At 43.1% G+C, this 27806-nt stretch overlaps 1 protein-coding gene across 12 annotated transcripts; it reads left to right on the top strand.

Moving 5' to 3' along the window:
• On the top strand, positions 1 to 27477 carry NACA (nascent polypeptide associated complex subunit alpha). Of its 12 annotated transcripts, XM_075265623.1 has the most exons (31): positions 1 to 80; positions 3176 to 3247; positions 4190 to 4336; positions 5203 to 5256; positions 7042 to 7107; positions 7197 to 7259; positions 7820 to 7906; positions 8214 to 8276; positions 8552 to 8617; positions 9821 to 9883; positions 10099 to 10164; positions 10448 to 10513; positions 10970 to 11032; positions 11627 to 11692; positions 12033 to 12095; positions 12670 to 12735; positions 13154 to 13219; positions 14378 to 14443; positions 14797 to 14859; positions 15076 to 15135; positions 15216 to 15281; positions 15685 to 15747; positions 16858 to 16920; positions 17275 to 17301; positions 21307 to 21639; positions 23251 to 23333; positions 23424 to 23501; positions 24074 to 24220; positions 24317 to 24445; positions 24634 to 24756; positions 27350 to 27477. In XM_075265623.1, exons 2-31 carry the CDS (start codon positions 3178 to 3180, stop codon positions 27362 to 27364), a joined length of 2451 nt encoding a protein of 816 aa, XP_075121724.1. In that variant the 5' UTR covers positions 1 to 80; positions 3176 to 3177; the 3' UTR covers positions 27365 to 27477. The 12 variants fall into 12 exon arrangements, with proteins under 12 accessions (XP_075121724.1, XP_075121729.1, XP_075121730.1 ...); XM_075265628.1 differs by lacking the exon at positions 8552 to 8617; XM_075265629.1 differs by lacking the exon at positions 11627 to 11692.
• Positions 27478 to 27806: the final 329 nt, after the last annotated feature.

The following is a 27806-nucleotide window of genomic DNA, read 5'->3' as shown; positions in this document are numbered from 1 at the left end:
CTCCTGCGCCGCGATATTCCGGAAGCAGTTCTCGCTGGGCGTTCTTTCTTCAGCCATCTTGGATCTGAACTCTTCACACAGTAAGTGTCTCTTTTGCATCCAATTCCATCCTAAACGTTCTCAAAGTGGTTTGTGGTCTAGAAAGCACCCAGGGCAAGGGGAGGGTGCCGTGTGTAGGATACTGGGGGTATGCCCGCGGTGTGGGCTCAGGATAGACCTAGAAAGGCCGGGGAAGGTGCCGGTACCGGGGAAGTAACATGGAGAGCGAGGGGAGAGGTGGAGCGCTGGCTCTTGCCCCCTTCCAAGGCAGAAGCCTGAGGACGTGTAGGTCCGTGGCGATGTGTTACCGTGTCCTTGGGCCTCGGGATATATTGCTGGCACCACACGGACTGGAGGTTGTGTGAACCTGGCACAGGCCTGAGTCCTGCCCGCTGCTCCGGCCCTGGGCTCACATTTCCTGCACTTCTCTCAAATAACTCTGTATAAGCAGCTTGTAAGCCATGTCTGCCAGAAGTAGGCCGCTAGGTAGTATATAGTGTGACTGGAGCAGCCCCATAGACTGGCTGTGAACCAGGAACAGAGACCCTGAGCACAGAGGCTAATAATCTAGTCATATAAGGCAGTGCTGAGAGTCTGCGACTACTTTACTAACCATGTGCTCACTATGTATGTACATGCAGCCTGGTGCTGATACTTCTTATACTGTCCAGGGCCCTATTCCAGACCCACTATACTTCTTATACTGTCCAGGGCCCTATTCCAGACCCACTATACTTCGTATACTGTCCAGGGGCCTATTCCAGACACACTATACTTCTTGTACTGTCCAGGGGCCTATTCCAGACACACTATACTTCTTATACTGTCTAGGGGTCCTTTTCCAGACCCACTATACGTCTTATACTATCCAGGGCCCTATTCCAGACCCACTATACTTCTTATACTGTCCAGGGGTCCTTTTCCAGACCCACTATACGTCTTATACTATCCAGGGGCCCTATTCCAGACCCACTATACTTCTTATACTGTCCAGGGGTCCTATTCCAGACCCACTATACTTCTTATACTGTCCAGGGGTCCTATTCCAGACCCACTATACTTCTTATACTGTCCAGGGGGGTCCTATTCCAGACCCACTATACTTCTTATACTGTCCAGGGGGGTCCTATTCCAGACCCACTATACTTCTTATACTGTCCAGGGGGGTCCTATTCCAGACCCACTATACTTCTTATACTGTCCAGGGGTCCTATTCCAGACCCACTATTCTATTTATACTGTCCAGGGGCCCTATTCCAGACACACTATACTATTTATACTGTCCAGGGGCCCTATTCCAGACACACTATACTATTTATACTGTCCAGGGGCCTATTCCAGACACACTATACTTCTTATACTGTCCAGGGGTCCTATTCCAGACCCACTATTCTATTTATACTGTCCAGGGGCCTATTCCAGACACACTATACTTCTTATACTGTCCAGGGCCCTATTCCAGACACACTATACTTCGTATACTATCCAGGGGTCCTATTCCAGACCCACTATACTACTTATACTGTTCAGGGGTCCTATTCCAGACACACTATACTTCGTATACTATCCAGGGCCCTATTCCAGACCCACTATACTTCTTATACTATCCAGGGCCCTATTCCAGACCCACTATACTTCTTATATTTTCCAGGGCCCTATTCCAGACACACTATACTTCTTATATTTTCCAGGGCCCTATTCCAGACACACTATACTTCTTATACTATCCAGGGCCCTATTCCAGACCCACTATACTTCTTATACTGTCCAGGGGTCCTAATCCAGACCCACTATACTATTTATACTGTCCAGGGGCCTATTCCAGACACACTATACTTCTTATACTGTCCAGGGACCCTATTCCAGACACACTATACTTCTTATACTGTCCAGGGACCCTATTCCAGACCCACTATACTTCTTATACTATCCAGGGCCCTATTCCAGACCCACTATACTTCTTATACTATCCAGGGCCCTATTCCAGACACACTATACTTCTTGGCCTGAATATGTTCATATAGACGGCTGTATTTACTGACCTCACTGTGACTTCTGTGAACTTAGCTTTCCAGCATTGTAAGTGCTATAAGTTTAGTTCAGCTTAGCCACGGTCAAGCCGGGATCTTCAGTCAAAAGATGAACTATATTTTGTGGCTCAGTTATGTTTATCAGATGGTCTCATATGAGTTATTGGGGCCTCTTGAGCTGTGCAATCCACCAGGATAGATGAGCTCAGATGGGAACATAGTGTTAGAAGTTGTGAATGGTCATTTCATCCATAAGAAACTTTCACTGTGTAAAATAGTATTGTTATTGCCAACATAGGTTAGAAGGAAGTTGGCCATGTTTGAAATTTTCTTGGATTCCCAGATAAGCTTCCCTTAAAGGGATGTTCTTTGAAAACTCATTGTCCATGACCTGGTGTCATTGAATATTTGTGTCCAATTTAAACGACTGTAACAGTCAGTAAAGACTAAATAGTTTTGTAAACACAGTCATACATAATCTTCATCCATATTACGTTCTGAATACCCAGACTTGGATCTCTTCAAGGTGATTTAAGTTATTTTAATAGTTCTCCAAATTGGTGGGTAACTGATCTGTGGCCACTCTGTAGGTTTCACCCCAGTAGTGTAGGTCTTAATATACCCTTTATTAGTATATCTGAGGCTGATCACCCAGAAGCCAACTGTTCACCAGGGCAGCTGTCTGTTAGAGAAGGGGGTTGTCTTCACAGCACATCCCCTTTCTTTAGTTTACATTGGATTGTGGTGTCATGTTTATATCTATGGCCTTATCTAGTGTTGGGTCCTTCTCCATGGAAAGATCTTCTGCCTATGACAATCAATGATATGGCAAGATGAACGGCAGTAGTTTATTTATATGTTGCAATTATCATTTTGGAATGTATTTTTGTTCTAATACAACTGGCATTTTTTTTTAAGCATTTGCCCTATGTATACAGAGAGATGTTCTGCCAGGGACTGACACATCACTGGGCAATGTTCAGGCGTGAATGTTTTATTAGCTGACCATCTGCCTATGTAATAGGGCCTTTACATGGCAGAGAGAAGCAGGAATGGTTGCTATAGGTGATTTTAGACTCAATAGTTACTATTTGTTTTAATTTTAGAAATGCCCGGTGAAGCCACAGAAACCGTCCCTGTTGCGGAGCAAGAACTCCACCAACCTCAAGCTGAGACGGGTAAGTGCATGACCACCGCCTCACATATTCTACTCATTCTTCATCAGACTGCAACTCCAACAGATAGGATACAGTGTCCGGCATCCTTATGTTCTCATCTGTGTTTTATTTAAAGGGGATGTTCCAGTAAAAACAGGTCCTTATCCACTGGATAGGTGATAACCTATAGATTGGACGGGGTGCTGCTGCATGTGAATGTCGGTCCCTTGTACCTCCTTCTGAATAGAGCAGCAGGTCTTTCTCCTAGTTTCCATGTATCCAGAGGATAGCTGATACCTTGTTTTTACACGAATATCCCTGGAAATGTGACTGTTGGAGATGGAGTGCTCCTGATGAAGAGAACCTGCAGATCTGGCCTGTGTTCACATTAGAGGTGTGACATAATGCTGTCCTTGTACTAATCTTGTGTTTACACTGGACCGGTTACACTGCACGTTGGCCAGGACACAAGCGATGCACTCTTTTGGAAAGCTTGCATAGGTTGGAAGCCTCCTAATTTTGTAATTTGTCTAATTTTCTTTGCATTAACCAGTTGATTTTGTCATTTCTAGCACATAATCTTGTATAGGTCCCCATGATATTCTAGAAAAAAAGCTTCTTGCCGTTCTTGTGGACCTGTTAATTTTTTAATTTTTTATAATTTTTTAACACTTTTGTGTGATAGTGAGCTCTCGATGCATTTCAAAGTTGGATGTTCTAAATGAATGGAAAGGATGTTATAGGGTGTGTGTGTGTGTGTGTGTGTGTGTGTGTGTGTGTGTGTCTGTCTCTCTGGATTGAAAGATACCTGTGTACTGCTTGCAGGTGTAACTTGATGTCACGTTCTCTTTGGCTCACTCTACTTAAAGCTTGCCTTTTGGTTTTCTTCTCTAACTTCACTGACTGGTGTGTGAGGTTGTCAGGACAATAAATAGAATTCTTTACCCACTGCTGTTATTACAGTAACTTCTCCTCCGCCCACTGGTGTGGCTGCTGCACCCACAGAGGCGGCTGTGGTAGCTCAGGAGAAAAAGCCTGACTCTCAGAAGCCTGAGGTGGCTAGTGAGGCTTCTCAGGCAGCGCAAGCTGAAGCCTCTTCTAAGCCTTCAGGTAAGTATCTGCTTATGGAGTTGCTATAACATACATCTATCTAGCATGTCAAATAATAAATTGTCGCAGAAAGCAGCATGTATCACTTGTATGGCAATCTGGTAGTCTTTTATTTTTTACATAAGCAATATGGATCCCATCAACATTACTAAGAAAATAATTAGGGCATTTTTGCTTGTCCAATATCCATTGGCGCTCACAATTGTCTGTTTTCTGTAAATTGTTCATTATTGCAATCTAGAATGAACCACATTCAGTATACTTGTTCATCCTGTCACCTCAGTCTTTAAAATTAAAAAAAAAAAAAAAAAAGTAGTCCACCCTTTTCTGCTAATCTCCATTGTGGGAAAGTGCTGAGTGAGTACATTGAAGCATTTCCTTCAGTGCATGGTCTGCTGATCAAGACCTATCTCTTTTGTCACTGGCTTTACCCTGTGTACAGCATTTGCTTTTTCGCCCTGCATGCCTCAAGAGTGTCCACGGGACTCTAAAAGTGTTTGTAGTAAATGTTTATATCGATGGTTCGCTGTTGCGGTGCATTTACTGCTGTCTTAGTTTTTGCACTCCCTTCAAAACTCAATCAGATTTTATATATTTTTTATCTATTATCAACACACTTCTATTTTAGTTATCAAAGGTCTTAACTCATAACAACTCAGTCCATGAAACTGCGTCTTTATTTTATTGACCTAAGACATTACTGTATACTACCAGAATAATCAGGTAGCCTACCTTCAGATAAGTTATCAGGTTCAAGTTATTTTAATGTGTACAATGACAATTTTCTGTATGATGTGGAACAGGTATATTGTGTTTTGTAACTATCAGGATAGTTTTGCGTTATCTTTTGTTGTCAATCTATTCAGTCACAGATGGCACCGCTCCTCCCTCGGGGGCACCTACGCCCACTGAAACTTCAGGTATGACTGTAGTGTTGCTGCTTTATTCACTAATAGTGTGCCGTGTCCATCTGGGAACTAACACTGGCAGAGGTAGCAGGTAGTAATAGTGCTGCTGAACTATGTGTAATATAAAGCTGACTGTAAAATGAAGCGAACTTTCGAATATAGGCAATTTTCCATAAATCACTACAGACAAAGATGATCAGTTTTTCAATGTCTTGTTAAAAGAAAAAAATGTTGTACTTTCCCTGCCTCTTGAACTGTTGAGTCCATCTGAATTCACTGCTGAAATCCTTGTCCAGAATGGACCATCACTAAGATCAAGTTACAGGTCCCTACGCTATTCTGTAAGGGTGTGTTCACACGGAGTTTTTTTTTTTTTTTTTTTTTTGGAGCAGATGTTGTCAGATTCTGCCTGATTAAAAAAAAAAAAAAAAAAAAAAAAAAAGGCGATTAACTTGTCCTTTTGGTGGGAGGAGGAAGTAGGAGATAGCTTCTTCTGTGTTTTTTTTTTTTTTTTTTTTTGACATGCTTATTCCTTATATCCTTTGTATTCTCAAAGCATGGAGGACATGATCTAGTAGCATTGTGAAGTTGTAAGCCAGACTTCTGAGTCACTGACTACTAGAGCCTTCAGCAGTGTTTCTGCCTCCTCTGGTCCACTCTCCATAGACTGTGTTTTTAACAGTGATTTCAAGGAACTCACAAGTTTAACTTGGTTTCTTTCTCCATGATTTTTGTAAAGCTTTGTATAATCGGAGGTCCTCTTTATCTTAGATCTCATCTTTGTTTTTGTTACTGCAATTTCAGACTTGTTCTCCAGGCATCAAGTAAATTGCTAATTGAAGTTGGTTAGCTATGTGCCCTGTAAAGAAAAAGTCACCAGTGCAAAAAAATCACCTAATTTCCAGCATTTGAGGGTTTCTTCTGGTCACTTTGTGCAAATATGTAATCCTTGGAGTTTTTACCTTTAAAGTAGTCTGTTACAAAGATTGTCAAGGCTTACCCTTCTGTCCAGTCTGACTCAAAACTATACTGGGTGATTGGGTTGTCGAGACAGCTAGTGTTGGGCAAGTCCTATTCTAATATTTCTTGTGGATAATACTTTATGGTTCCTTAAGCGACCAGTCCTTCCAGTATCTCTGCGCGTTGTCATTTTGGGCGGGAGAGCATGCCTGTTCATGTCCTTTTCTGCAGATCAGTTTTTGTTCCACCCATTTCTTTAGACCTTATAAGTAGCACCACCCTCCTAGAAAGACTCTGATGCTGAAAATAATTTGCTGCAATATAAAGTGTCTACTGCTCTTTACAGTGGTATTCCCATCTTGCGGTACTGAGAGTGAAAAAGTGGATTGTGTATATATTCTCTAACATTGAAGAATCTTACTTCACGGGTGCCCATTGCAGTTTGAGCTGCCCATACATTTGGGATAGCAGATGGCCATTTTCATGATTGCCAATAAAATCTAGACTAATACGTCAACCTTAACTAGAGTACTGATCAGTGTGATGTGATCCTATGGTCTGTTCTCTCGACCATTGACGGAATGTAAAGCCGGCACAATAGCATAAGGCTCCTTATTTTTTGTGACCACCCCATTAGTTTTTTGGTGCCCCAGGTATTGGTTACATGATCATTAGAGGTCTAGCCATCTTGGCATGGGGCGCGCATCTAACTCTAGAATTTAGTTTAGTATTAAAAACATTTTTTTAACGTCATATGTATCAGTATGTAGCACACAAAGTGGTACATTCCCTTTTAAGGCTGTCAGTAATCGGTCTGCATGTGTGTATTTGGTTTAGCCTCAAAAAACAAGCAACCATCATCTGAAGTCCCTAAAGTTGCAGCTGCAGAATCTAAAGCTCAAGGTACTAAGAAATAAAATGGCATGAAGGCAAAATTGTCCATGTAATGTCCCAAAAGTGCTCCCATAGATAAGCATATTTATTTATTCTAGCACGAAAGAAAAAGGCCAAGTCTGGTGCCCCTAAGGTTCCTGTTGCTGAATCTAAAGCATTAGGTATCAATGGCTGCATGACTCTGCATGTCATCTGTCTTGTAGGGATCGAAATAATGCGTGACCAATAACTGGATCATCAAACAATATATACTGGATTGGTTAATGCATGAAAACGTCTGACTTTGTGTAATAAGAGTGTTTGTTTCTCTGGCATGTGTATTGGTAGGAAGACTGTTTAATGCCTCATAGTTACAAATAGGTAGTTATGAGTGTACAGAAAGCCATTGTCTCCAGTCTTTGCAGCTCAACAATTGTGCAGCAAGAATACAAAGTATCGGTGTAGCCCTGCTCCTTTTTTTGCGTTACCCTTGTTTGTTTGTTTTTAATGGCATCCCTAAATGCATAGATCTGGGTAATGCTATTGACTTTGTAGTTCTTGAATCTCACCCATGCAGAGCTGTAGAGTTCTCTGCCCCTCACTCCTGCCTGCAGCGTCTTCAGCATGCCCTCAAGGGTTATTTCTGTCTGTTTATGGAGCTATTGTTCTGATGAGTCTTCTGACTACTGTCCACTGAATGCCTATGTTGTATTTTGCATACTCAAAATATTCTTATGTTTAGCTCCTAAAGTAGAGACCGCTGCTAAAGTAGAGGCGACAACGAGTCCTGTGGTCCCTACTGAGCCTGTTGTAGAAATCAAAGCTCCAGGTACTTAGGGGTACATGTAAATGGGGAGTGTTCAGCTAAATGGTTGCCGTGTTTGCCTAGTTGTCAGTAGTCTAGCTTTGTATATTCTACATACTTGTTCTGTACTCCCCACTGAAGCACCATGTATTTAACTTCTGGTTATTTTTCCAACTAATGGCATATTGGATAGTTTACTAAGTTGCATGGCAGCAGATCTCCAGATTATCCATTCCTGGCAGTTCTATACCACTATCTCCTAGTATACGACACTGCAGTGTATTACGGTATGCATAACCTGGCATAGTGAAAATATCTATTTTTGCCTTAGCTCCAGAAATCAAAACTGCTGCTGAGGTTCCTGCAGTACCCATTGCAGACTCCAAAACTCCAGGTATTGTGCGCTGTGTGGGACGCATGGCAAGTACCATTCAGTCACCAAATAAGCATGCTGTCCCTGTGTAGCACCAGCCTTATGGTGGCTTTGTGAATTTGCAGGCACTTGTACTGGCCCTGTAAGCCATGTTTGGGGAGGGGGGTTACAGCTTATTTTGAACATTGAGACTACAACGCCCTTTTTGCTAGACTTATCAGTAGTCCTTGACAGTCAGTCTATATGTGATATGTGGCTTTTTATAGCTTTGTTGCTCATGAATGTTTCTTGTTTAGCTCCAAAAGCAGAGCTGCCTCCCCCTGTGGCTCCAGCAGAGCCTCCTGCTAAGACTAAGGCTCCAGGTATTATTGCTTGCCTAAAGTGGAATTAATGTTTGCAGCGTGGACTAACACTTATTCCTGGTGTATTATAATACAGCCATTTTATTATTGGCTGTAAAAACCCAATCTGAAAAAGCTGTTTGTTTATTCACTTAACAATGATGGACGCCTTTCCTTGGATTGTCGTTCCTTTTGGACATGTATAAACTATTACCATTAGTCTTAGCGATACAGTAGAATACAGTGACGCTGTCACCTCTATGCTGAGAAGGTAACCATGGCTAGAGGTGTCTGATCTAGCCATACCTCCCTCACTAGACTAGTAAACAGGTATCGGGTGTTTATGGAGAAGCCAGCTTAAATTTCTTGAAAGGTATCTGTTCTAGTAAATAAATACAATCTAAGGGTTCCTTCACACGGAGTTAAACTCCGTGCATTTTGTCCGTTTTACATGTGTAAAAATACACGTGTAAAATATAGTAAGCCATTGAGTTCAATGGCTTACGTGTGTAATTTTGCGGAAGTAAAATTACACGCGCAAAAACACACTTACTACATTTTACACGTGTATTTTTACAAGTTTAAAATGGACAAAATGCACGAAGCGTAACTCTGTGTGAAGGCACCCTTACACAATTCTGGAGCACATTTTCTTATAGCTCCATATTGTAGCTTTCCTCTAGGACTTTGCCACAAGGGTGTGTCCATACATTCTGGCATTGTAAGCACTGTTTGTGCCTGGACATGCCCCCTACTGGTTATATGCAGATGTTAGTTAATTCATAAATTTCTAGTAGGGATAACAGAGGAACATCACAGAGCTATAAGAAAATTTTTCTAGAGTTCTTTATTGGAAATAGACATATTTACTAAAGCATATCCATCAGGAGAGCTGACTGGTCCTCCTTAAGGCTGGAGCCCCACGGGCCAGAAATGCCGCATTTTGCTCACGGCAGAAATAATTGCAGCATTTTACAGTAATTGCAAAGTGGATGGGATTCTTGCAAATCTCATGCCCACTTTGCGGTAAAAATCACAGCATGTCCGCAAAGGAAAACTCCACAAACTTTCTGTTTAAAGCGCTGTGGGAAGAACTGCGATGTGTTCCTGCCACGGTTTTTCCCGCAGCACTTTATAGCTGTTGGTCGTCCTGTGGGGCCTTAGCCTTACACTGACTTGAACATAACCCATGGTCTAATCAGCCTTTGGATGTTTTCATCCTAGCTCCAGAAACCAAAACTGCTTCAGAAAGTCCTGCAGCGCCTGCTGTGGACCCCAAAGCTCCAGGTATTGTGTGCAGTGTGGGGGCTTTAGCATGAATTGACCTGTGCATGCAAGTCACGCAGCTCTATGTAATCCTATGGGTACTGAATCTTCGGGAACAATTGTTTATCAGAGCTTCACACATTTGTCCTTGTATAGCACCATCTTTATGCTTGCTCCCCAACCTCCCACCACACATTTTTTTTGGCTGTACAACAGCATTTATTTTTTTGGTTTAGCTTCAAAGAAAAAACCTGCTCCTACCGATGCCCCTTCAGTGCCTGTGGCTACCGGGAAAGAATCAGGTATTGTTGTTGTGGATAGAAGAACTGCCAGCATTGGGTAAATGGATTCTGAGACCCACAATATGGTTATTGTATCACAAGTGTTGGAAGTTAGTAGGTTATAATCTTTGGCATAAGATCTGCGACTAAATCAGTTGATAGTAATATGTACGCTTGTTTTACCAAATCTTGATCTTTGATTAAAAAAAAAAAAATTGGCTTCCAGAATCTACAACATGGTATATAGTGTCCCTTCTGGCGTTCTAGTTTATGTTCTCAATCCTGATGAATATTTCTTGTTTAGTTCCAAAAGCCAATGAGTCTGCCCCTGTGGCTCCAGTAGAGCCTCCTGCGAAGACTAAGACTCCAGGTATTATTGCTTGCCTAAACCAGACTTCATTTCTTGGAACAATTTGCAGTGCTGACTAATATATATTTCCATTACCTAAATGGACCTAAAAAGGACTTGTCAGCTATTCTGGCATTCTATGGATTCTATGGTATTTACCAGACCTAGCAGTACTGGGATGTCTTTTCTTACGATTCTGTATTCTGCTCTTTCTCTGACAATATGGATGTTTGGGTATTTGCCCTTTCCCTTATCAGTAGAGTATATCTGCAGTCTGACACTGTCGGCCCATCAGGGAACTTCTGTATTAATATGAGTGGTCCCTTAAATGTGTGGAAGTCGCCTGTCCATGTCTTGTATGAATTTAAAAGGGAGAGAACCATTTATGACCTAACCTGCAGCTACTAGTAGGTGTATATAACCTGGGGTATGACCAGCATTTGTGTCACTGTATAAGGAGATTTATTTTCACCTTAGCACCAGAAAACAAAACTGCTTCCGACAGTCCCGCAGCTCCTGTTGTGGAGGCCAAAGCTCCAGGTATTGTGTGCATTGGGGGGTATAGCATGCACCACTCACTCCTATGTGACTTTTTAGCAATTGAGCTTAATATCTGCCCCATGTCTTATGCATGAAAGTCACACAACTCAATGTGATGGTATGAACACAAATCGTCCTGCAATCACACTTCTATCCATCTGCGGACATGTGAGGTTTATTCACAGCACCCCACTGTGATGATTTAGTTTTTAGGTCGGCGTGCTGTACATGTTTGATCCGCTTTTCATGACTGAGGGGGGAAAGGTTTTTTCTGGACTTTGTATATCTCTAGGTTCGGTACCCATAGACTTTTATTGGTGTGATGCATCAGTAAGAAGAAAGATACACTTCCATTCTCAGGAAGGATTTTTCGGGGGCATTTTAGCCCTATTGTCTATCACAAAAACGGCCTCTGAATGAATACATTGAAATGCATATGTATATTTGCCATCCATGAAAAATGCGGATGAAACATGTACCTGATATGTGGACTTGTGAATGAGGCCTTATAGTGACGCCATGACCCACATGTACAGGATGGGATCTGGCTTTATAGTTTTACAAACTTGATACTTAGGAATCTTTCTTGTTTAGCTCCAAAAGCAGAGCAGCCTGCCCCTGCGGCCCCCGCACAGCCTCCTGCTAAGACTAAGGCTCCAGGTATTATTGCTTGTCTAAAACCATTTATTTCTGGAACATGTTTGCAGTGCTGACTAACCTTTATACCCAGTGTATTGTAATAAAGCCTTGTCTCTATTAGTAGCTTCTCCTTGTATGACACTATTAGCCCTAACCATATACCATGTGCAAGTCGCAGCCCTCCAAACACAGGCATGGGATATACCATTTATATTTGGTTACCAAGTAATGTATGTGACTAAAACTAGAAGTATAAATGGGGCAATCTAACTCCTAATACTTCAGCCACTAGTAGGTGTTTATAACCTGGGCTATGACCAGCATATGTGTCACTGTATAAGGAGATTTATTTTCACCTTAGCACCAGAAAACAAAACTTCTTCAGACAGTCCCGCAGCGCCTGTTGTGGAGGCCAAAGCTCCAGGTATTGTGTGCATTGGGGGGTATAGCATGCACCACTCACTCCTATGTGACTGTTTAGTTATCTGCCTCATGACTTGTGCATGAAAGTCATACAAATCCATGTAATGGTATAAACACCAAACGCCCTGCATTCTCACTTCTATCCTTGTGTCGTACACATCTGCACTCTGCATACATGTGAGATTTAGTCACAGACAGCGCCCCACTGTGATAATTTGTAGGTGGTGTGCTGTACGTGTTTGATCCACACTTCATGGGTTTTTTTTTTGTACTTTATATCTCTGGGTGCGGTACCCATAGACATTTATTGGTGTGATGTATCAGTGAGATGAGTCGCTTCCATTCTGGCGAAGGGGTGGGGGTTCTCTTGATTTTAAGGCTTTTTCAGTTCTATTATTTGCCAGAAAGGCGGCGCCTGAATGAACACATTGAAATGAATGTGTGTGTATATGGCAGCCATGAAATCTGTTGATGGAGCATGTACCTGATATGCGGACTTGTGAATAAGGCCTTATAGTGACCCCATGCCGCACTTTCCCAGCAGTCACAGCAGAATGTTTTTCCTCTTGGTTTAGTTTCAAAGACCAAACCTGCTCAGACCGAAGCCCCTTCAGTACCTGTGGCTACTGACAAAAAATCAGGTATTGGTATTGTGGCTACTAAACTTCCAGCACTAGGTAAATGTACATGGAAGAAAGTTCACAGAAATTGGGAGCTTAGACTCAGAACGCGGCTGTCCTACTAGATTTAATGTATGTGAACTGGTTGTGAGGAGGACCCGCCATATATTAATGTGTATTTATAGTGTAACCACTGGCAAAAGATTAATAACTCTTCCAGTTACAAGTAAACCATATCTGATCTGCTAAATCTTTGAGGATAAAATCTAAAAATTGAGATCTAAAGTGCTACATCTTGTGGGTACAATAGTGTTGGAGATGTTATATAAAAATCACATTGACATTAAAGAGGCTTTGTAGTGCACTGGAGTCTTCTGACTTGTTATATGTGGTATTTTATAGATCACGCTTTCTATGCTCATGAATGTTTCTTCTTTAGCTCCAAAAACAGAGCTGCCTGCCCCTGCGGCTCCAGTAGCGCCCCCTGCTGATACTAAGGCTCCAGGTATATCGCTTGCTTAAACCACGATTCGTTATTAGAAGCTTTTATTTGCTAATATTTATTCCAAGGTAGAAATTCAGTATTGTAGATAGATGTTCACTGTGGAGGAATAGATGTGCCCGATGGGCATTCACTTCTCCCTGAATCCGTCACTAGATGGAAAAGACAGAAGATAGCAGAGTTAGATGGAGCACTGTTAGGGAGCCTTCACACGGAGTTTACACTCTGCTCATTCAGATGCATAAACGTGTCAAAGTGACCGCTGTAAAACACAATCCCATGGACTTCAATGTGTGCCGGTCTTACGCGCGCTACACATTGAAATCAATGGGTTTAAAAGCCTCCCATTGATTTCAATGTGTAGTGCACGCAAACCCGGCACACATTGAAGTCAATGGGGTTGTGTTTTACAGTACTCACTCTGACGCTGTGTTCACACCTGCGTTTGGGGTCTCCGTTCTATGGTTTCCGTCTTCTGCATGCCAGAAGACGGAAACCATAGACCGGGTCCGGCCGTGCGCAGCGGTGAGCGTTTTAGGCTCTCCGCCGCGAAACCGGATTTTTTTATCCGGACGCAGAGTACTGCATGTCCGACTCTGTGTCCGGATTATAAAACCCGGTTTCGCGGCGGAGAGCCTAAAACGCTCACCACCGCGCACGGCCGGACATCTCTCTCACCCATTCAAATGAATGGGTGAGAGACTCCTGCAGGTTTCCGTCTCCTGCCTGTGTTTTAGGCAGGAAACGGAAACCTAAGTACGGAGTGCCGGGCCGCAGATGTGAACGAGCCCTTACACGTGTTTACGCGTCTGAATGAGTGGAGCATAAACTCCGTGTGAAGGCAGCCTTACAGGCCCCTTAACACTGCCACCTTGTGGCAATTACTAGGAATTACCATTCCTGATCATTGCCTGCTGCATTGACCTGTGTGAAAGGGCCTTTACTGTCCCATCTGCTAGGTAATGCTGAACTCCTCAGGATATAACAAATTATTATACTTATCACTAGCCAGTCTGCCACCTGCTAGATTTCTGCACCATAAAATACATTGTATGTCTTGGGCCCAGTAAACTGACACTATAGCATACTAATGCACCAATATCATGTACAGTATGGGATCTGGCTTTATAAACTTGATACTTAGGAATCTTTCTTGTTTAGCTTCAAAAGCAGAGCAGCCTGCCCCTGCGGCCCCCGCACAGCCTCCTGCTAAGACTAAGGCGCCAGGTATTATTGCTTGTCTGAATCCATTTATTTCTGGAACATGTTTGCAGTGCTGACTAACCTTTATAGCCAGTGTATTGTAATAAAGCCTCGTTTCTATTAGTAGCCATTAGTAAAACACTAGCCTATTCCTCTCTTCCTAAACTAGTAAGCAAGCTGAACTTTGGGGGGGGGGAGGTTTATGTGAATGTAGGCATAAATGTCTTAGGCGTTACCAAGTAATGTATGTGACTAAAAGGTATAAATGGGGGGGGGGGCATTCTAACGCCTAATGCTGCAGCCACTAGTAGATGTATGTAACCTGGGGTTTGACCAACATATGTGTCACTGTATAAGGAGATTTATTTTCACCTTAGCACCAGAAAACAAAACAGCTTCCGACAGTCCCGCAGCTCCTGTGGTGGAGGCCAAAGCTCCAGGTATTGTGTGCAGTGTGGGGGTGTAGCATGTACCACTCACTCCTATGTGACTCTTAAGTATCTGCCCTATGACGTGCATGGAAGTCACTCAGCTCAATGTAATCTTGAAGACACTGTAATTTCTGCATCACACTGCTGTCCTTGTGTAGTACCAACTTTATAGTGATATAACCCCACGTTCCCAGCAGTCAAGACAGTATTTTTTTGTTGCTTTAGCTCCAAAGGCAAAACCTGCTAAGACCAATGCTCCTAAAGTGCCTGTGGCTAAAAAATCAGGTATTGGTGCTTTAGATACTAAGAACTGCCTACTAGTATATGGCTTTTTACTCTTATACTTATGAATGTTTCTTGTTTAGCTCCAAAAGCAGAGCAGCCTCCCCCTGTGGCCCCTGCACAACCTCCTGCTAATACTAAGGCTCCAGGTATTATTGCTTGTTCAACCACAATTAACTATTTTGGAAGAGTTTGCTGTGCCAACTAACATGTATCCCCAATTTATTATAATAAAGCCGGCCTTCTATTAGCTGTACAGACTCGGCTCTAAAGAGGACCTGTCAGGTCTCCTGATATTACATGGGGAATTCAACTATCTACTAGACCAAGCTAATAAATACAAGGACATCTTACCTTATGTGACTGCTACGCGTCAATCCTCTGTTGTTCCTCTTGTTAATGGAAGTATTAAAAGTGCATGGCCATCTTAACAGCTGGAAGCAGCTGACCACTCATAAAGGAGATATCTGATTGATCTTGTGTTCAGCCATTACACGGTGTGTGTATAACCTGCGCCCTGATCAGACTTTGGATGCTTTTTTTTCACCATAGCTCCAGAACACAAAACCACTTCAGAAAGTCCCGCAGTGCCTGTTGTGGACACCAAAGCTCCAGGTATTGTGTACGGTGTGAGAAATAAAGCTGGCACTGTTCAGTCTTATGTCACTTTTGGCGACTGGCCTTTAACTTGTGCATGAGTGTCACACAATGTAATGGAATCCTATGGACTCTTAAAGGGTTTGTCCTCTTACTGACACTTTCCAATATACTTTCTCTATCAATTACTGACAGTTTTCTAGATCTCTGCTTGCTGTCATTCATTCTGCTTACTTCCAGAGGATAAAAATCAGTCCAGGGTCATGTGATATACAGTCATGCAATAGACACACAGGCATACAGCTTGTTACCAGGCAGAGCTAGGCACCTGGTCTCAATCACATGACCATGGACTGGTTTTTATCATCTGGAGGTAAGAATGATGAATGACGGCAAACCGAGATCTAGAAAACCATGAGGAATTGATACAGAAAGTATATTGAAACCTTGTAGCACTTTTTATTATACAAACAAAAATTTCTCGATTATACATCTGAAAGTGAACAAACCCTTTAAGCAACAGTTGCTTATCACAGCATCACGATTTAGTGTCCTTGTGTAGCACTGTCCTTGTAGTATCACTTACTCGCCTGCCTTCCCTTCAAGCACATGAGCACAGTATTGATTTGGGGACTAAAGTTGGCCATGCACATTAGATAATGAATTTCAGTATTCCTGTTCTTTTGTTCTTGTGGAGGACAGCTGTCTCTGCTGATGTCTGACAGTAATCCTAACCAAAGTACAGCTTTCTTATGTATCTGAGCTGGCATAAGACCATATTCACACATCCAAGGTTGTCTCAGGATTTAGTTACTTAAATTCACTGGCCATATAAGTGGGGATTTTTTTTTTTTTTTTCCTGCATTCACCTGCTGTTATAGCATTCATTTACATGTGGCTTGCTTGCCAGTCCGTGATGGAAATTAATTTCCGCTTTAGATTCTGCCTCAACGTTCCTGAAAAATCCACAGCAGTCTTGCCTATGGCCTAATGTCTTGGAGTTCCCTATTCTTTTGCTAACAATCACTAAAAGTTTGTCTTAGGAAATCAGATGCCCTTAAAGGTGTGTGTAACCTGGGCTTTAAGTGGCCTTTGCTTCAATGAGTGAGGACATTTTCTTTCCTTTAGCTCCAGAAGGCAAAACTCCTTTGAAAACTCCCGCAGTGCCCGTTGTGGACGCCAAAGCTCCAGGTATTCTGTACAGCATGTAGAAGTACCATGCACTCTGCAGCCACAATATAACATGCTAGTATTAAGTAGGAGAAAAGTTGGAGGTACACTTTAATGTGCGATCATTTCAAGATGGCAAATACTGAACAGTACCATATATGTTAAGTTCTACGTGTTCAGTCTTTTCCTAGTTTGTTTGTGGATAGGGCTATGGGTGACAGATTTAGAAGGTTGCAGAGTCTAAGCAAACCTTTTGTCTTTGAGGAGACTTGCAGTAAGTTGCAGAGTCGCTTTGGCTAAGTCTTATGTTTTTAGAGTCTTAATGTCGTGGGGAATGCAATATATCTCTTCACATTTCTTATGTTACTCTTGCAGTCCCTGTTGCTGCTTTTGACACTTCAGGTATCCGGTGATAGCGTTTAGTTGTATCCTCTACTAACCGGGCACCTGCAGTGTATAAGGCTTCTTTCATATCATGGATCTGATCACATAGCGTAGCAGTAAATGTTAGCTTGGGTTCACATCTCAGTTCAGGATTTTCGGGGGTTTTTGTTCTGTTTCATCCAAATGAGAACCAGAAAGCAAGTAGGGGGCGAGTGTGTTACCCTGTGCCCAATGGACACCATTGACTGTAATAAAGTCAGTTAGATTTCTGTCCCATTATCTGCCATTGATACTCAATGATGGGTGTGTACACTGTCTTAAAAGTATATCTGAAGGAAATTCTTAGCAGATGTTTGGCCTATGGACTTTAATGGGTATTTTACCAAATCCATTAATATTCATTTCTGTGGTTTCTTTTTATGAAAACATGCTGTGAAATAAGCCTGAGAACTATACATGTTTTCTTTTTCCATGCATGTCTTATTCTAATAGTATGTAGTATGTTGAATTGGTATTGGTAGTTGCTTACCCTAACTTCAAGATGCTAGTCCATGTCTTATAAGTAGTGCAGGCTTCTACCTGTCCTCACCTGTTTGTCAGTAAAGTGTGGATATGTAGTTTTCTGTAATGTACAAGGATTTTTATGTCTGTGCGATTATCATACCAAATATAATTTTGGTCAAGCACAGTTTTGTTTTGTTTTTACTCCAAAGCTGTGACATTTAAAGAGATTACAGGTATAAGATTGATTTGCTTCATCGTATGCCATTTGTAAGGCCTCTATGGGAGACTCTCCATGAGTTAGGCATATGACCCGTCATGTGCCGCTATTTCTGATTTGGAAGAATCGCAGCTAAAAAGAAAAACCTGACTATTCACATGAGGCGGTCAGTATGTTCCTACAGAGATAACACATGGCATTACAAGCAGCCATGTTGTTGCAGTGTTACCATAATGTGTGAATATACCTTACATGTGCCATTCATGAGTGGGTAATAGACATTTGAGAATGCTTTAGGTTAGATATTCAAGGTGCAGCTCCCATGTTGGATCGACTGCCTATGTCTAGTGTAACTCCACTAGTTGTTTTTTTGTGAATATCTTTGGAATATCAATCTTTGCCTTGTCATATTTGCATATCTGTATATATAATGTTTGCTTTCCCATTTTTCCCTACTTGTGGATATAAATCTGCTCACTCTTTAGCTTGCCTTTCTGATTCACTGATTTTAGAAGCATCTGCTGTAGTTGATAGAGCTATAAGCCAGTGTGGTGTGGAAACCTCCCCTGCAATGCTTGCTTCTAACATGAACCATTTGATGTCTGAGTTGTGTGCTGCAGATGTAGTAGATGCTCCCCTTGTTGGGGTTTCAGAGGGGACTTCAGTGCAGGGTTTAAAATACCCTGGCTTGTTTTCCACTACTGACTGGACGCCAAATGAAACGCTGCTGAAAAATTGTTCACTCTTTGAGGTGTCTTCTGTAGGGGCAGCATCCACACATGAAAAATTATTGCTTAGCACATATGAAATTCCTACAGATGAGTTGCATGCAGATAACTGTAGTTCTGTTCCTGAGAATAGAAGTACTGATGTCCTTTATGCACCATTCTCTGATTCTAAAGAATCTCTTGTTAAAGAGACTGATTCTCCAGCTGTCCCTTCTGAGGAGGCGGAAGCTCCAGCTGTCCCTTCTAAGGAGGAGGAGGTTCAAGCTGTCCCTTCTGTGGAGGCGGAAGCTCCAGCTGTCCCTTCTGTGGAGGCGGAAGCTTCAGCTGTCCCTTCTGTGGAGGCGGAGGCTCCAGCTGTCCCTTCTGAGGAGGAGGAGGTTCAAGCTGCACCTTCTGTGGAGGCGGAAGCTCCAGCTGTCACTTCTGAGGAGGTGGAAGCTCCAGCTGTCCCTTTTGAGGAGGTGGAAGCTCCATCTGTCCCTTCTGATAAGGTAGAGGTTCAAGCCGCACCTTCTGTGGAGGCGGAAGCTCCAGCTGCCTCTTCTGAGGAGGCGGAAGCTCCAGCTGCCTCTTCTGAGGAGGCGGAAGCTCCAGCTGCCTCTTCTGAGGAGGCGGAAGCTCCAGCTGCCTCTTCTGAGGAGGCGGAAGCTCCAGCTGCTTCTTCTGAGGAGGCGGAAGCTCCAGCTGTCCCTTCTGAGGAGGCGCAAGCTCCAGCTGTCCCTTCTGAGGAGGCGCAAGCTCCAGCTCTCCCTTCAGAGGTGTCGGAGGTTCGAACTGCCCCTACTGTGGAGGCGGAAGCTTCAGCTGTCCCTTCTGAGGAGTTGGAGGCTCCAGCTGTCCCTTCTGTGGAGGCGGAAGCTCCAGCTGCCTCTTCTGAGGAGGCGGAAGCTCCAGCTGCCTCTTCTGAGGAGGCGGAAGCTCCAGCTGCCTCTTCTGAGGAGGCGGAAGCTCCAGCTGCCTCTTCTGAGGAGGCGGAAGCTCCAGCTGTCCCTTCTGAGGAGGCGGAAGCTCCAGCTGTCCCTTCTGAGGAGGCGGAAGCTCCAGCTGTCCCTTCTGAGGAGGCGGAAGCTCCAGCTGTCCCTTCTGAGGAGGCGGAAGCTCCAGCTGTCCCTTCTGAGGAGGCGCAAGCTCCAGCTGTCCCTTCTGAGGAGGCGCAAGCTCCAGCTCTCCTTTCAGAGGTGTCAGAGGTTCGAACTGCCCCTACTGTGGAGGCGGAAGCTTCAGCTGTCCCTTCTGAGGAGTTGGAGGCTCCAGCTGTCCCTTCTGAGGAGATGGAGGTTCAAGCTGCCTCTTCTGTGGAGGCGGGAGCTCCAGCTGTCCCTTCTGAGGAGGCAGAGTTTCGAGCTGCCCCTTGTGAGGGGGAAAAGGCAGCTTTGGCTGAACCATCTAAGGAAGCGAAGGTTCAGGATGCCCCCTCTGGGGAGGCGGAGGCAGCTCCTGCTGCCTCTTCTGAGGTGGCAGAGGTTCTGGCTGCCTTCTCTGAAGAGGAGGCTCCGGCTGCCTCCTCTGAGGAGGCGGGGCTTCAGGCTGCCCCTTCTGAGGCAATGAAGCTTCAGGCTGCTCCTGAGAAGGAAGAAGCTCCAGCTGCCCCTTCTGAAATGGAGAAGGCAGCTCCATGTGCCGCCTCTGAGGATGAGGACGCTCCTGCTGCCCCCTCTGATGAGGCTGCTCCTTCTAAGGAGGAGGACGCTCCGGCTGCCCCCACTGAGGAGCAGCAGACAGCAGAGGTTGTGGATGCCATATCTGAAGAGGAAGTTCCAGCGACCCCCTCTGAGGAGGCAGAGGCTCCAGTGCTGTATAATGAGGCACTGGATGTTTTCGATGAAGTTGACCAGACATCTCTGTCTGTGGTGGTTCCAATAGCAGAAGAGGATTCTGTCTCTGCGGAGATGCTTCCATTGGATGATTTGACTCCTGCATTTATCGCAGTGAAGGGTGAGGCCCTGACTTCTGTGCCTGATGGGACCTCCGAAGTGGAGGGTGAAAATCTGGCCTTTGAGCCTGAGATGGCTCCAGCAGTGGAGGGCGAGGCTGACAATGTGTTGCCTTGTATACAGTCAGTGTATAGTACAGAGAGCTCAACCACTGAAATGGCTTTTGGTGAGATGCTAGGTAAGAAAAAGCCTTCTATTATTGAATCGAGCCAGAAAGCTAAGGAATCTTCTGAAAAGCCCAAAATGGATATAAATTTATCCCCTGAAGTAATATTGTCTGAGAGGTCTGAGGGTATAAATGAATCGTTTTCTACTTCTCCTGTGCAGTTTGATGAAGGTACCAAACATTTCCTACTTACCCCTCTCAAAGACGGCCATGTATTTGAAAGTAATAAATCTCTTCCTATCTCATCCTATGAGCCTGAGCCTATTGGTTCTTCAGTTTCTCTGCCGGATAATGTTGAACCTGTTTGCTCGTCTGTGGATGAGTCTGCCAAGCCTGATTCGCTTATGGTGATTTGTGCTACTTCCCTTCTTATGTCTGCTTCTGCCACGTCAGATAACAGCAATGACTTGACCCTTTCTACAGATTTTTCATTCTCTGCTGCTGCTAATCTTAGTTCTTCTTCTGTTCTTTTAGCTAATAAAGTTGAGAAAGTGTCTCAGGTTTCTGCTCCAGAGCTAGATATTCCAAGTCCTGCAAAAGAGCTAACCCCTCCTCCTGCTTTACCTCCCGTGGAATCTGTGCCTTCTCTACCTCTCGCTTCTGTTTCTCAACCTCTTGTCTCCAAAACACCCGCCTCACCTACTGCTCCTGCACCCGTTGCGGTTGAAGAGGACGACATGCCACCTCTGATTCCCCCAGAGGTTCCTGCTAAGGAAGCAGTGTTTCAGCCGGTCATGGTGGACCTTGTGGCTCCCAAACCACCTGTAGCTGCTCCTGTGAAGGAGCCAGTTGTGAAGAACGACAAGGGTATCTTAGTGTTACTTTGCATTGCATGGATAGTCTTCTGCTTTGATACCATTAATACAACTAACTTTCAAGATGTATCCATTGAGCTTGGTTTGATGCTTTGTTTCAGAGGTCATGGTAGTTTTCTTTCCACGTTGTATGCCGCATACTATTTGGTGATGAAATGTGCGTGGTATAATGTACACATATTAATATACGCTGCTTGCATCCTGAACTGGAAGGAAAACCACTTGTTTTGAATTGTTTGGTTAACCATATAGATGCCTAACTCTATTAAAAACTACATTTATGTTGACCGTTTGGGAGTCTTTGTGCATAAATGTTTTAGCGCTGTGTTTTTGGAAAACCTGGTTTTGCCCTTACATGTGTTGAAGATAGTTTTATTCTTCAGTTAAAGAAGCCTGCTTGTGGTGTAATATTACCGAATAACCTGCTGATGGCTTTATTGTGAAGTTACGTGCTCTGCTCCAGAGCGCTAACCACAGTGTTGCTGTATACAGTTTTCTGAATGTACAGGAGATCGCTCACAGTGCAGATTTTTGGGCATCAGAGGCTCTAATGTTGCATTCTGGGTTTGATCTGTTCATACGGGAAACGCTGTGAGCAGCAGAGAGGATGTCAGGGCTTCGGTGGTGAGCATATAACTTCACTGTAAAGCTGCCAGTAAATCAATAACCTTTCACTGACCACAGGATCATTTTTAAACAAATGATTCTTACTGGATTGCTACTTAAAAAAACAAACAAACAAAAAAACCTCCTGACTATTTTGTTTCGACAGCTCCTATGCAGACTTTCTCCCTGTAGCAGCCAACAGATCCTGTGTAGTCGGATCATGGCGTCATTTCTCTTCTGCCTGCCCTCTACTTCTACTCAATATGACAATATTTGCAATAAGAGGACAGATGGAAGACAGTATGAGACTACAGAATGTGCTCGCCTGCTACCTAACACAGGAGTTCTAGAAACAAAATATGATTTATTTTTTTGAGAAACCTTGCAATGTTGCTTCGTTTTTCATGTAATTCCTATTGGGATAGTTTACAGATGTGTGTTAATTTTGGATCCTTTCTGTGGAATCCTATATTGTTTCACTCTTTCATTTGCTTCTGTATTAAGAGCTGCTTCTGCCTCTCACTGAATGTTACTGTGTGGAGTATGGGGCTGTCCAACCTGTAGAGAAAATGGAGGGGGAGGGGGTCACTTCAAACAGTAGTCCTCACAATTATCATGTTGTAAAGTTTTTGTGCCCCCCCCCCCTTCCTTCCTGTTTTCTGTGCTTGTTTGTAAAAGATGGCCATAGATGGTGAGGGCCAAGATCTTCACATTCAGTGTTGGTACAGGACTGTCACTTCTGAGGCTATGAAATGCCTGATAATTTGGATGTTATGTGTATGTCAAGAGTTTGTCTCGGTGGTGAATGTGTGCGTGTTCCTAACCCAGGTGTTTAGGTTTGGTTTATGACGGCATGTAGTTTTCGCAGTTTATTAATACGTTTGTAAATTTGCTCTATTTTCTCATTTACATGTAGGTTGTTCCCAGCGCAGACCTGGCTTCCATACTTCATTGCTGGTATTGCCATACACCTAAATGTGTGTGTTTTTATTGGCAGGGTCAGGGACAGAATCTGACAGTGATGATTCTCCTCCAGAGCTGGAACAGGACTCCACACAAACCTCTACACAGCAGGCACAGGTAAGCTTCCACTTTTACTATTTCTGTGAATGTATTGTTGTGGATGATGTATGTGCATATAGTAATCTTCATGTTCTGTTTCATCACCAGCTTGCAGCAGCAGCAGAAATAGACGAGGAACCTGTCAGCAAAGCAAAACAGAGCAGGAGTGAAAAGAAAGCAAGAAAGGTATCGCATCATCTCCGAATAAAAAATATAAAAAATCCACCTCCGACTTTTTAGGCCTCCTTCATAATGTTAAAACATGTCCTTTATTCCTTTGAGTGCAAAATTCTTGTAAAGGTGTGTCCACACATGAAAGCCTGCCCACATGTGATGGCCAAAAAACCCATAAGACTGGGATTACTCGGCACTTTTGTTGAAGAACTGCATGCGTGCACCTTTGATTTACTGGTTGTCACCATACAAGTGACGCGTATAGAAAAATCTGGTACTGTATACAACTGTAGTTAAAAACTGCATGCATTTCTTCAGGGGATAAAAAAGCACTGGTGTAAACCCAGCCTTATTGTGAAGGGATCTTGTTCTTTCACTGGACAGATGAGTTTGGTTTTGGCTGCACACTATAGCTGTACCACGAGCATGCAACCTTAAAGTGATTTCAGAATATAGTAATACTTTTTTTTTTTTTTTTTTTTTTTTAAGTATCTCACATAATGTATGTTATGACGACTTAAGTGGGTAGAACTATATAAAATGTAGAAACTTTTAAAAATTCATGTTTAATTTTTAAATCCTAGGCTATGTCAAAGCTGGGGCTTCGCCAGGTCACTGGAGTTACAAGAGTCACTATCCGAAAATCTAAGAACATTTTGTTTGTCATAACAAAGCCAGACGTATACAAGAGTCCTGCGTCCGACACCTACATTGTCTTTGGCGAAGCTAAGGTGTGTACAAACAGCCATCAAGACTTGAGGTGTTTTATGATTTTTGTGCCAAATGCAACTTCTAGTGTCAACTTGTGTTATTTCTGTATATTATAGATTGAAGATCTCTCACAACAAGCCCAGCTGGCCGCTGCCGAAAAATTCAAGGTACAGGGAGAAGCAGTCTCAAACATACAGGAAAACACACAGACTCCTACAGTACAGGAGGAGAGCGAAGAAGAAGAGGTGAGATTATCTTTTAATGTCTTGTACTTGGTTTGGGTTAATTGTTAGGTATTGAAGACTTAAAATATACTTTTCTCTATACAATCTTTAGTTTTTTTTCTCCCACATTTTACTTTCTGCACTCAATCATATGTGATAAGACATTGGGCCATAACACTAAGATTCAACATTTCTTTTCCTCTCCTCAGGTTGACGAGACTGGAGTAGAGGTGAAGGACATCGAACTTGTAATGTCACAAGCTAATGTGTCCAGGGCGAAGGCTGTACGTGCTCTCAAGAACAACAGCAATGACATTGTAAACGCCATCATGGTAAGTCTTTTTCTTGTACCAAGTTTGGTATACAGAAGTGGTTTTTCAAATAGATATACTGTTTGCTTGGCCCTTAATTGTAGAAGCCGCATATGCAAAAAAAAAATACAAAAAAACACTGGCGTGTCATATTTACAGATTTTGCTCATATCTATTCATATTTGTTCAAGTCAGTTTGTAGATCAAAATAACGGTGGTACCGGAAACTCTTATAGCAGAGTTGTGGTGCTAGCAAAAAAGGTCCTTCGACCTACGTAATCAAGTAGAAGTAAATTTACTTCTACTTAGTTTGTAGATCAAGACAGATTGGGCATGCCATTTGTTCAGTATGACTTGTTTTGGGATTTTCCAGGATTTCGATGCTGATGACCTTGGGATAGGTCATCAATATGTAATTGGTGGGGATCAGACAACGGCTGTAACCCAGCTCAGCTATTACATAATGTATAGAGCTGTGTACTTAAAGCCATGTACACTGTTCTTGCCAGCATGTCTTCAGCTGGTATCAGATGATTGGAGGACTGCCAGTTGTGGTACTTCCACCAATCTGCTACTGATGCCCTATCTTAAGTATCAAAATTATGGCAAGCCCCTTTAAAGGGATTGTTCACGGTTAAGGCACCCATATATCCTTTCCTCTTCCTGTGGAGAAAAACCCCCACTACTGCCACAATTGTCTGGCGTCAGCTTACTCATCTCTTGTCATTAACTAAACACGCTTGGCTTAGGTGAGGTAATGGGAGAACTATAGAGAAGTCAGGAGGAGGAGCAGCTTCTAAATTACAATTTAAAGTAGTCGCAATGAATCAGGAGTGACACCGCTCTGTACTACCTGCAACAGCTGGCAAAGCCATTAAAGGTTTAGTCCTTTTGAAGTGACTAGGACCAAGCCTGTAGTATCTTTCCTGCTTGCTACAGTCCATGAAGCTTTATTTACAGTGCACCCTGCACACTCCAAACGACAGATTGCTGTTGGTGACAGTAAGTTGGACCCCTGATAATCAGTCAACATAAGCGCCAGTATTCTGTCCTGGAATACCCTTGATCTTGGTCAGCGCCGCACCTCCCATGAGGCGACCTGAAGCGAGCGTTTCAGGCGGCGCTATGTCAGGGCCCCAGGGAGGGCGGCATTTTTGATTATCTAAGCCAGTCCAGGACAAGCTGTCTTAGCCAGCTTAGTCTAAATAAATATGCTTATCTATGGGAGCACTTTTGGGACATTACATGGACAATTTTGCCTTCATGCCATTTTATTTCTTAGTACCTTGAGCTTTAGATTCTGCAGCTGCAACTTTAAGGACTTCAGATGATGGTTGCTTGTTTTTTGAGGCTAAACCAAATACACACATGCAGACCGATTACTGACAGCCTTAAAAGGGAATGTACCACTTTGTGTGCTACATACTGATACATATGACGTTAAAAAAATGTTTTTAATACTAAACTAAATTCTAGAGTTAGATGCGCGCCCCATGCCAAGATGGCTAGACCTCTAATGATCATGTAACCAATACCTGGGGCACCAAAAAAACTAATGGGGTGGTTACAAAAAATAAGGAGCCTTATGCTATTGTGCCGGCTTAGACAAGCTGGCTTAGCACCGATCGGTGGTTTGGGGAGGCCACTGGAGCAGCGCTGCTCCAGCAGCCTCCCCTCACGCTCAGGCAGAGAGCAGGTCCTCTCCGTGCCTGCTCTCTGCCGGCGAACGGCACTAAGCCCCGCCCCCTTCACTCCGTCACGCCCCATTCGCTCCGCCTCGCTTGGCTTTTTGTAGTTCGCCTCGGGCGGCGAAAGGGGTAGGTTTACCCCTGATCTTGGTCTATAATTTAAGTTGTAGTGGTGATGTTAAATGTGACATGCAAATGTAGTGTAGTTACCACCAATAAGTGTGGTGGTTGAATGTGAACCATCTGACATATTTCCGGTTACTCAGATTGCTCCACAGGTAGTTTGTGTAGGGTCATCTGAGTCAATCTGATGCTGGGTTTTGGTGACGAACTCCCTTTAACCTTTTCCAACCAAGCATTATATCAGTTACTCACATGTGTGCCATAGAACATCATACACATTTTCTAATTAAAAGGGCTCTATCACTGGGAAAAGTAATTTTTAACTAATCACATCCTTGCATAGCCTTTAGAAATACTATTCCACACCTACCTTTAGTATGTAGATTGCCTCAGTGGTTTCTGAATAAGTCCGTTTTTTTTATTCATATGCGAATGAGCTTCCAGCCAGCACAGGAAGTTCCCAGCAGCACTTGTCTCTGCTATTATCTCCTATGTGTGTGAGGCAAACAGGAAGCAGGAACTCAGCAGCAGCCTGTGCAGTACACACACATAGGAATGAATAGCAGAGAGGGCACGATGCATCGTGCACCAGTCTAATTAGCATATGAATAAAAACGGACTTATTCAGAAACCACTGAGGCAATCTACATATAAAGGTCGGTGTGGAATAGACTTTCTAAAAGGCTATGCAAGGATGTGATTTAGTTAAAAATGAATTTTCCCAATGATAGAGCCCCTTTAATGTATGCTACATCCTCTCATCTATTTTATTCTGATTGAGTTTTTCCCCTTTCTTCCTGTAGGAGTTGACGATGTGAGTGTCCCTCGGACTGAACTCATTTGGTCTTGCTCTTGGGTCGGTGCAGCTGAAATTGAGATTTATACTATTTCTATTGATTTAATAAAGTTGTGGCTTATTGTTGGTGACTTACTACTTGGATTTTTTTGTCTTTTATTAAATTACATATATACAAAACACAGCAACGTAAGAGTGACATGTAAACATCCGTGTTTTAAAATGATACAAATAATTGCCAACTGACTTATATCCAGTGAAAAAATAATTTTCACATTCTGCATTTGGAATGTTGAGTCTTTAATAGATGTCACGATATCATGTAGGTAAACTATGGGATTTCATGATTACACGCATTTTACAGCAACACAGAATAGGACTCTTGTTAGGACTGCTGCATATGGTTCAGTTCTGTCTCCATCTTGATATGAGGCTTTCAGTGCATGTGTAGCAGTACATATACT

This window comes from Leptodactylus fuscus, chromosome 2, assembly GCF_031893055.1.
Source record: "Leptodactylus fuscus isolate aLepFus1 chromosome 2, aLepFus1.hap2, whole genome shotgun sequence".
Taxonomy (NCBI): Eukaryota; Metazoa; Chordata; class Amphibia; order Anura; family Leptodactylidae; genus Leptodactylus; species Leptodactylus fuscus.
Note: the sequence above shows the minus strand (reverse complement) of the source record. Positions and strands in the feature narration are given on the sequence as shown.

Bases quoted from the DNA above. Each gene is read 5' to 3' on its own strand.
- NACA (XM_075265623.1), top strand. From the start codon at position 3,178: ATGCCCGGTGAAGCCACAGAAACCGTCCCTGTTGCGGAGCAAGAACTC. The intron at 7,907-8,213 runs GTACTTAGGGGT...TTTTTGCCTTAG, and splicing joins TGTAGAAATCAAAGCTCCAG to CTCCAGAAATCAAAACTGCT. The intron at 11,033-11,626 runs GTATTGTGTGCA...TTTCTTGTTTAG, and splicing joins TGTGGAGGCCAAAGCTCCAG to CTCCAAAAGCAGAGCAGCCT.